The sequence below is a fragment of the Astyanax mexicanus genome, chromosome 25 (assembly GCF_023375975.1).
Source record: "Astyanax mexicanus isolate ESR-SI-001 chromosome 25, AstMex3_surface, whole genome shotgun sequence".
Taxonomy (NCBI): domain Eukaryota; kingdom Metazoa; phylum Chordata; class Actinopteri; order Characiformes; family Acestrorhamphidae; genus Astyanax; species Astyanax mexicanus.
Genome location: NC_064432.1, coordinates 11,233,834 through 11,244,081, shown reverse-complemented (window position 1 = coordinate 11,244,081; position 10,248 = coordinate 11,233,834). Strand labels below are relative to the sequence as shown.

Here is a 10,248-nt window from a genome sequence, read left to right as displayed (position 1 = left end):
TCTTTTTAGTGTTAGGATAAGGTTAGGGTTAGTATTTACTGTAGTTTATTATTTACAGTCAAATGTGGCTTTATGGAAAATAATGGTGGATTAAGGGCTCATGTACAGGCAATTAACATAGCAAAATTATGGGCATTACCATAGCCTAATAACTGGATAGTCATGGCACCATTAAGGTCATGGTCCAATGGGGGAGGGGTGTTGAAGTGATGAGTAGCGATAATGGGTCCATTTACGTACTCAGTGATTTGAATTTTTTTGTAAAGGTATGATGTGTGGGATTAACTAGGGTTAACATTTAGTGGGAATGATGAATATTGCTGTGCTTCTAATTTTTTTTTTTTTTATTGTTATTTTTACTTAAGAACATTCTTCATTTATATTAATCTTATTTCTTACAGGATGTCACGCAACAGGACCCATCTCATGTGTCCTTTTTGCAAGACAACTCACTACAGTCTCCCTGAGCACCTCAGGAAATGCATGAATGGTCGCCCACCTGCAGAGCAGAAGAGCGTTCTTGGAGAGGCTAAGAAGAATGCTCATAGGCTGCTTAAAGAAGGGCGTCGCATTGAATACGGCATCATCAGGAGAATTCTGGACAGCGATGACCCGGAAGAAAAGTATGGAAGCAGTGACTCTTTCTAATGATCTAAAATGTGTGTTTCCTTTTACAAAGAAGACCATTTAACAAATCAATGTATTTTCTTTTTTTAGTTTGATTCAGGAGTTGGAGACGCGAGGAATTGTTGTTTATAACATCCCTCCACACCTCCCAGATTCAGCTGCCTCTGCAGCCCCTTCTGTAGCACCTTCTGCAGAGCCAGATGAATCAGATTTTCCTCCTATCAAACCTGAACCAGACAGCTCTGGGGAATACTTCCAAGAGTGAGTTTTCAATATGCCTCCTTATATATCTTCCTGCCTCCCATCAGATAAGTTGTATGCATGACATGTAATGCATAAACACCAGTACATACATACATTACAAATTGACCATATTTTGTATTTCAGGTCCACGTCTGCAACACAGAAGACTTCCTTGAGGGAGAAAATGGCCTCAGCAGGCTTATATTTTAAGCATTCCACAGCACATCCACTGCTGAAAAGTTTTGCTCACTACTTGGAAGTGGACTTGGAAAATGACAATTTCACACAGGAGGTAAGAACATGAAGAATTCAGCTAAAGCATTATACAGACACCCTAACTAGTATTAGTTGATGACTGTTTAAATTAATAATATGCTTTCTTGTGTTTTAGGTGGAGAATGTGGCAAGGTTCATGTATTTTATGGACCCCAAACAGCCAAGCCTCCTGTTTGTCCATCAGACGGAACGGACCAGGGAGTATTTTAATACTCTCTCTGAAGTTGGCCTCAGTAAGCAGACTGTGCATAACTACATCAAGAGCGTTAAACGGTAAGCAGTGTGTGAAATGATCTTTCCATTGATAGCAGCTGACCAACTTAAATTCGAGCCTAATTTAAGGTCTATGACTTTCTCCACAGGTTCTTGAAGTTCCACATCAGCAGCACAGACATGGAGTTGACAGACCTGCAACTCTATAATGACTGCCAACTCTACACTGTGTTGTTATCAGATATCCAGGCTGCAATAACAAAGCAGTTCAACAAGGAGGCGACAAGAAAAGAGTGAGCATTTTTCATTTAATATCAAATTGAATTCATATTATTGTTTTAAAAAAATAGCATTTCCAAATTTATCATGAACTATCTTTAATTGTTTATTTTTTTATTTCACAGGTTTCCCATTCTCACGGAAGGGAGCCTCCAACCAAAGGACTGCTGGGCTGTGTTAGAGGCGGCAAACAAAGATTTCCTTCCCGTGATTGCAAAGCTGACTGGACCCAGACATGTACGTGGCCACCAGCTGACCCTGCCGGAGTCACAGCTCGTCCTCTACTATCTAGAGGCAGTTTTGATTTTGCGTCACCTACACCGCCCTGGTGTTGTGGAGCACATGACTGTAAGTGTTATTACTAGCAATATGCACGTGTCAAATTATTATTATTTACTTGTTTCAATTCTGCATAAACTCATTGTTCACCAAATATATAAATACCTGTTTTCTTGTTTTGCAGGTCAAAGACTGGATGATCCGCAAACCATTCCATGGCAAAGGAGGTCATGTTGTCGAGAGAGTCCTTGATCACAAGACGGCAACACAAGTGGCTACCTTTGCTCTCACATTGGAAGAGGAGATGGTAAGTTAACAAAGATCACCCATTTTTAACTGCCTCACTAATTTGACAAAAGTGCTTTGTGTTATGAACTAAATATATTTACCTCTTTTTACCATTTCTACAGTGGTTTGACACCTACTACACAGAGGTTCGGCCAACAACAAAGGCGAAAAGGAAAAAGACTAATGAAGGTGAAGATGATGATAAAGAGTCAGAGAGATTCTTCATCTCATCCACCGGCAACCCCATCTACAATGCCTCTAATGACCTGGAAAGGCTGCACAAAAAGTATGTAATTCAGGAAAACTTCCCTTCAGTACACTTGCACTTCATAAAGTATAAATGCCGTGTGTGTAAAATAATATTAATGACAACGTTGTTGTTATTTTCTCAAAGGTACAACTTGCCGAAGGTAAACAGTCAGATGGCACGTCGGGTGTTTGAGACTGCAACAAAACACATGCCTGATGCCCAGAGGTCCATGGTGGCAGACTACCTGATGCACAGTTCGTCCACTGCAGAGAGGCGTAACAACAGGATGCAGGTGGACAGTAATGTTGTGGAAGCAAGTTTACTTCTGCAAAGCGTCGCCACAAGTGATTCAGAGTGAGTATTATTTGATTCCTCCATTGTGGCATGGTTTAAACTTATATATGTTATATACAGTTGTGGTCAAAAGTTTACATACACTTGTAAAAAAACATAATGTTATGGCTGTCTTGAGTTTTCAATAAGTTCTACAACTCTTATTTTTCTGTGATAGAGTGATCGGAACACATACATGTTTGTCACAAAAAACAGTCATAAAATTTGGTTCTTTCATAAATTTATTATGGGTCTGCTGAAAATGTCACCAAATCTGCTGGGTCAAAAATATACATACAGCAACATTAGTATTTGGTTACATGTCCCTTGGCCATTTTCACGGCAACTAGGCGCTTTTGGTAGCCATCCACAAGCTCCTGGCAAGCTTCAGGTCGAATGTTTGACCACTCTTCTTGACAGAATTGGTGCAGTTCAGCTAAATGTGATGGTTTTCTTGCATGAACCTGTTTCTTTAGCACTGTCCACATGTTCTCAATGGGGTTTAAGTCAGGACTTTGGGAAGGCCATTCTAAAACCTTAATTCTAGCCTGGTTTAGCCATTCCTTTACCACTTTTGATGTGTGTTTTGGGTCATTGTCTTGATGGAACACCCAACTGCGCCCAAGACCCAACCTTCGGGCTGATGGTTTTAAGTTTTCCTGCAGAATTGGGAGGTAATCCTCCTTCTTCATTATCCCATTTACTTTCTGCAAAGAACCAGTTCCACTGGCAGCAAAACATCCCCAGAGCATAATACTACCACCACCATGCTTGACAGTAGGCATGGTGTTCCTGGGATTAAAGGCCTCACCTTTTCTCCTCCAAACATATTGCTGGGTGTTGTGGCCAAACAGCTCAATTTTTGTTTCGTCTGACCAGAGAACTTTCCTCCAGAAGGTTTTATCTTTGTCCATGTGATCAGCAGCAAACTTCAGCCGAGTCTTAAGGTGCCTTTTCTGGAGCAAGGGCTTCTTTCTTGCACGGCAGCCTCTCAGTCCATGGCGATGTAAAACACGCTTGACTGTGGAGACTGACACCTGTGTTCCATCAGCTTCCAAATCCTTGCAGACCTGCTTCTTGGTGATTCTTGGTTGACTCTTGACCATCCTGACCAATCTCCTCTCGGCAGCATGTGATAGCTTGCGTTTTCTTCCTGATCGTGGCAGTGACACAACTGTTCCATGCACTTTATACTTGCGTATAATTGTCTGCACAGTTGCTCTTGGGACCTGTAGCTGCTTTGAAATGGCTCCAAGTGACTTCCCTGACTTGTTCAAGTCAATAATTCGCTTTTTCAGATCCACACTGAGTTCCTTTGACTTTCCCATTGTAGCTTTTGTAGCTGAGTCTAATCACTGGGTCAAATGAGCCCTATTTAAATGGGCTCATGAGAAGTCAACAGCTGTAGTCAATCAGAATCACTTACAAGAAGTGAAGAGGCCATGACATGAAGCTAATTTGATTGACACAACTCGCTACATCACCAAAATTGACAAATTTTGTTGCTGTATGTATATTTTTGACCCAGCAGATTTGGTGACATTTTCTGCAGACCCATAATAAATTTATGAAAGAACCAAATTTTATGACTGTTTTTTGTGACAAACATGTATGTGTTCCGATCACTCTATCACAGAAAAATAAGAGTTGTAGAACTTATTGAAAACTCAAGACAGCCATAACATTATGTTTTTTTACAAGTGTATGTAAACTTTTGACCACAACTGTATGTTGTCTATATTATGTACGTACACCGATACTAATCGAACTCTTTTTTTCTTTCTTCTGCTTTCAGTGGAGAGGAAGGAAGGCAGCATGCTGGTGGTAGATGCTTAAAGATGGACGAGCAACAAGCCTACGACTTGCTTCTCCAGTCCTACCCTGTTACACTGGATTCTGCACCTCCTAAGCGCTCAGAACGGGTGTCAGTGGCTAAGGAGCACGACCGTCATTGCTACGACCGCTGGCGTGGTGATCAAAAACAACTCAGAGTGCAGCATGTCCTAGGTGAGGTATTTTTAAAGTAACTATTCCATATGAATGATTCTAACAAGCTTTTCCAATTTTTTGAGATTTCTCATAGCATTGACTAAATCAATTTTTTTTAATTTGCAGATCATTTTGGCAGACGGCAACCAAGCGAATCCAGGGTGCGTAGCTGGATAGAGCAGCAGGGATGGACTGCTAACGTTCCAGATGCTGCCCTGGTGGTGAAGGCATGGAAACCCTCTGGGAGAGTGGACAATGCCATGGAGAGCCACAGCATGCAGAAGTGCATAATGAAGCAGAAGTGGAAAGGACTGGTTGCTGTTCCTGTGGAAGGCAAGGGCAGGGGTGTTGTAGCTACCAGGGCTTTTCAGATTGGGGAGGTCATCTGCGATTACCATGGGAAAGTAGTCAGTAGAAAAGTCGGTATTGAGACCCACAAATCCACAATTGGCATGGAAAGTGGATGTATGTTCTTTTATAAAGATAAAAATGATCAAAGTAAGTGCGTTGATGCCCATTTAGAAGAGTGTGAGTGTCATCCTGGGAAGCAAACAATTGGCCGGTTAATCAATCACTCTTCAAAAAGAGCCAACGTTAGACCTAGACTTTACAGTCTAGATGACAGAGATGTCATTCTTTTCATAGCCCAAAAAGGAATCAAAGTCAATGAAGAAATTCTATATAACTACGGGGCGAGTAAAAAATCCTTTGCTGGGGAGGGTTTGGACCTAGATTGGCTATAACCCTCTGCCTGAGTCAGTCTTCTGCAATTGTATATATTGTAAACAGTGAAAATACAAATCACCACAGTTTTGTTATTTTTATATTTATAAATAAAGTGATTGTTTTTTAAATGGATTGTGTCTGTGTCTGCCTAAGGGTTAATCTGTGAATATGAAATATCATGCCCATTACTGTATCTTATTTTCTATTTCAAGACAATAAAATAGTAATAATTTGAACAACAACAAACTAAAACAAACAAAAACATTGCTTACATTAACTAACAACAGCAATCGACATAAGCAGCAGAAATAAAAATGTAAGTAATCAACGTGAGACTTGTTGCAAAAACTGTTCTAAACTGTTTTAATTATCTAAATATTTGAAGGTAATTTTTTCAAGAACACCAGATTACACGCTCTTTATTTTCAAGAATTGTGTTTTTTGGTTCAGGTTCTGGTGACACTGATTTAACTCCATACTGAATCAGGAGAGGTAGAAGAAGAGGCACTAATGAGGTAATTGGATTCAGGTGAGAGTCATTAGACTGTTTCCAGGTTGGGTAAGTGTCTGTTACACTTAGGCTGTATTCGGAATGGCGTACTACTATACTGCGTACTGCATACTGCACTAGTATGTACTGCATACTACACACTGCCCAGTATGTAGTATTCGGTACTGCAACACTTTTGATTGTAGTACCCTACATGGCCCCATGACACACCAATCAGTGCTCTGTAGTGCTCTGAATTCCTTAGAGTGAGTTGTAAACAGAAAGAACGTGAAAAATGTCCTACCTTTTCATTATTAAAACTAATGAGATCTGCATACTGTCCAGAACAGCAATTGCTGCTTTTATTTTAGAGTTTAGCAGCTAACCCAATTCTAACAACCAATTAGCAGCAGCCCCCACAACCCAAGTATGTTCCAGTTATATTTAAATATGTTTTTCTATTTATTTTAGTAGATTACTATTTTCATCTATGTAAGTACCAACAAGAAGAAAACATTTAAACAAACTCTCATTCATATTTACACAATCTCAACACAAATCAAACAATTTTATTAATTTGTATTCAAATAATTCCCTTATTTAAAAGAAAAATATGTATTTAAACACAGGGAATTATTTATTAAATCAACAGAATGATTTATTAAACAAAGGTAATTATTTATTAAATAAAGAGAACGATTTATTAAAACTGAGGGAATTTTTTATTAAAGTAACAGAATCATTTATTAAAACTGAGGGAATCATTTATTAAAATAACAGAATAATTTATTAAAACTGAGGGAATAATTTACTGCATCAAGGAAAGTAATGGCTCACCGCTGCCGAGACCCTCCGCTGTCCCCACCCGCGGAGAACGCGCGGCAGCGGAGGGTCCCGGCGGCGGACAGCGCTCGGCCGCGGCAGTGGAGGGGGCTCGACAGCGGTGAGCCAATACTTTCCAAAATAATTCCCTTAATTTAAAAAATATATTTATTTATAAAATTTAAAAATCTCTCGCACTCGCCTCCATCTTGTTTTTTTCTGAAACGAGCTGGAGAAGCCAGTCGCAATGCATGTTGGGATGCAGTACACCGCGAAGATAGCTCCCCATGCACACTGCGGAATCGGAGCGGAGTAGTACACCATCCGGGTACCTGTAGTGCACTACAGATCCTCAGTTTGGTCGCATACTGCGTACTGCATACTGGCTTTAGGCAGATTTAGTACGCGAGTAGTATGTAGTATGCCATTCCGAATACAGCCTTAGGCTGCGTCCAGAAACCCCAAAAGTGTCTCCTTTTTCCTACCGATCCTCCTCCTCTCCTCCGTGACCCGGAAACTGATTTCGTGACGCCATCTTGCCGCCTGTCCGAATACCGTAGGAGACGAAAGGAGCCGCTTAAAATCCACCTGTAGTAGGCTTCCAACGGAGGTTACATCAGTGTATCCTACTCCGGAAGACTTTTAAGGATTTTCCAATGACATCACTGCATCCACGCCCACAGAGCACGCGGGAATGGGGAAGGCAACGCACAAATATACGTCATAAACATATTAATTAACTAGGTTCCTTATCTAATTAAACAGCCAGTAAAGCAGTAATATAATTAATAGTTTAGATAAACTGTATGCTCAGTAAAACTATATTTATGACCCTATGTGTATCATGTTATACATATAAAAACATATATTATTTATAATATATATATATACAATTTTAATTAATTCATTTATTTACTTATTTATTTTAACTTAGGGACTGATGAGGAAACTGAATCCCTCATAAGGCTGAGGTCAGACAGGGCTGCCAGGGTCACTGGTCAGAGATGCGGCCAAAAATGCGTCTGGGAGTAAACAGGATTTTATTGGAATACCTGAATTTTTAGCTGTGTGTGATAGTAATGTTCTGAAGCGTGCTGAAAGTGAGCGTTGTGATTGGCTCAGTTCAACGGTAGTCAACATCCTATCTAAAAGGGATCAGCTGTCCCATTTCCCCAATTACAGCTCCTTCCCTCCATTCCTCCTCCTCCTCTCCTCTCCTCTCCTCGATTCCTCCACCTTCTTCCGGGGTAGGAGAGGAGGAGTAGGAAAGGAGGAGTAGGAGAGGAGGAGTAGCAAAAGTTTCTGGACGCAGCCTTAGCCTGAGAGAATTTACTGATTTACCACAGAAGATACAAGATTCCTACATGTGTCCCAGGTTTCATATGGGTAACAAAAAACACTGATAAAAGTGGAAAGACAGAAAACCTATATAATTAAAATTTTTATTTATAACAAAATAGCATAAAAATAGTTAGTAGACAAACACTCTACCAAACAGCATTTATAATTTATTTTCTTTAGTAAAAAATCAAAGCAGCCAATCAGATTCCTCAAAGGGTCTAACGCCCTGATAATCTGCAGGTGGATGGAGAACTTCAAGCCAAATCGCATCTAAATGCAGTGTATGAGCACCATAATGGATTCGAGGAGGGTTAAACACACTTGTATATGTGTCTTGACAGAAATGGTGGACTGAATAAATGTATAAAATAGTGCTAATTAGCCTAGCGGCTAACACAACTCGCTAAAGCTAAGCTAACCTTATAAAATGTAATATAAGTGGTTAAGCTAAGCTAAACCTATACAATGTAATACAAGGTTTAAGGTTTTAATTTGCCATTTTTGTACAGACCACAGTCTAGACACATTGGAATTCATGTGCAGGGCTCTCTGAGTCAACATTTAAAAAGATAAAACATTATAAACGTAAAAATAAACAAAAACAAAACAATTATACCAAGGCCTAATAAATAAATAACCAAGAAGATTTTTAACTACAAGTACCGAGTTGTATCCTGTAATATATATATATATATATATATATATATATATATATATATATATATATATATATATATATATATATATATATAAATATTGCACATTCTGGGAAAGGGGAAATAGTCATCTAGCATAGAAAATAAATATTTAGTTCACATTTTAAGTTTTTGTTTTGCCATGAATCTGACAGTAGATGGTGCAGTGTTTATGTCTGAGCAGAGAGTGAGCTGGGTGGAGTGAGTCTCTGATGATTCTCTCTGTCCATAGAGGGAAGTTGTATCCCTGTAATTCTCTCTGCCATATTTATAACTCTCTGTCTGTGTGGTGTTGCCATACCAGACCGTAATACCTGTGGTGAGGATACTGTCTATCGGTCCCCTATAGGCCTGAGTGAGAGGACTGTGTTTCAGGCCTGCTTTCCTGAGCAGCCTGATAAAATACAGCCTTTTCTGGGCTTTTTCAGATGTAACCTGCTTCCTGAAATCAAGTATTATTTCTTTGGTTTTGTCTGTGTTTAGGATAAGGGGTCAATTAACACATACCATATGGTAGTGAAATCAATGATGGGTTCAGGGCTCATGTACAGGCCTTATTTATTGACAATCACAACAATAGGCATTATCATAAGTTAATAACTGGTCAGTCATGGAACCATTATGGTCATGGTCCAATGGGGGAGGGGTGTCATAGTGATAATGAGTAGTGATAATGGATCCATGTACTTACTTATTTTTCAGGGATTAATATATTAAACTGATGTAACAGATGTAATAGATTGAAAGAACAAATCTAAGGTTTTAAAGAGAAACTAAACATGTTATGCAATGAAATAAAATATTTTTATTTGCATTAACTTACTAACTGATTGAGCTCAATTTCTGAGCCTGGTCTATAATAAGCATTCCACAGTAATCAAACACTGATGTTCTACAAACAACATTCTAGGCTTTGTGGAGATGCAGCATTTGTGCTGGTTAAGTCTTGTGTTAGACTTTTACAGGGGTCAATATTTACCATTTTAAAGGCATGACACATGGTTATGGTAATACTACTTTATCAGCTGCTGTTCATGATGCAGGTAAATTACTGATGTTGTAAAAGGGAAGACCAATGTCTTCACAATTTCTTTTTAATGTTTTAATATTTAAAGTAGCTTCAGGGGATTCCGTTCACAAGCTGAAAACTGCATTTCACCTTTAGGTACCTGAAACCTGATATCCACAAATGAAACTTTATCTAGAAATAGTTTGATGAGGTTCATGATCCTACTGTCAAAAATAAGCGTACAATAATGTAATATATTTATTTAAATGGGCCTGAAATTTAGCATCCACAGATTAAACCATAGGTAGACTCAGACGCAATCCATTATAAACTACTTTACACTTTATTTATAAATATAAAAATATCAAAACTGTGGTGATTTGTATTT

The 10,248-nt window shown here is 39.0% G+C and overlaps 1 protein-coding gene across 1 annotated transcript; it reads left to right on the top strand.

Moving 5' to 3' along the window:
• Positions 1-402: 402 nt before the first annotated feature.
• Positions 403-1,423, top strand: LOC125787621 (uncharacterized). The gene is made up of 4 exons (XM_049472067.1): positions 403-623; positions 718-888; positions 1,015-1,162; positions 1,262-1,423. The coding sequence occupies exons 1-4, from the start codon at positions 403-405 to the stop codon at positions 1,421-1,423; spliced, it is 702 nt and encodes a 233-aa protein (XP_049328024.1).
• The last annotated feature ends 8,825 nt before the right edge of the window (positions 1,424-10,248 follow it).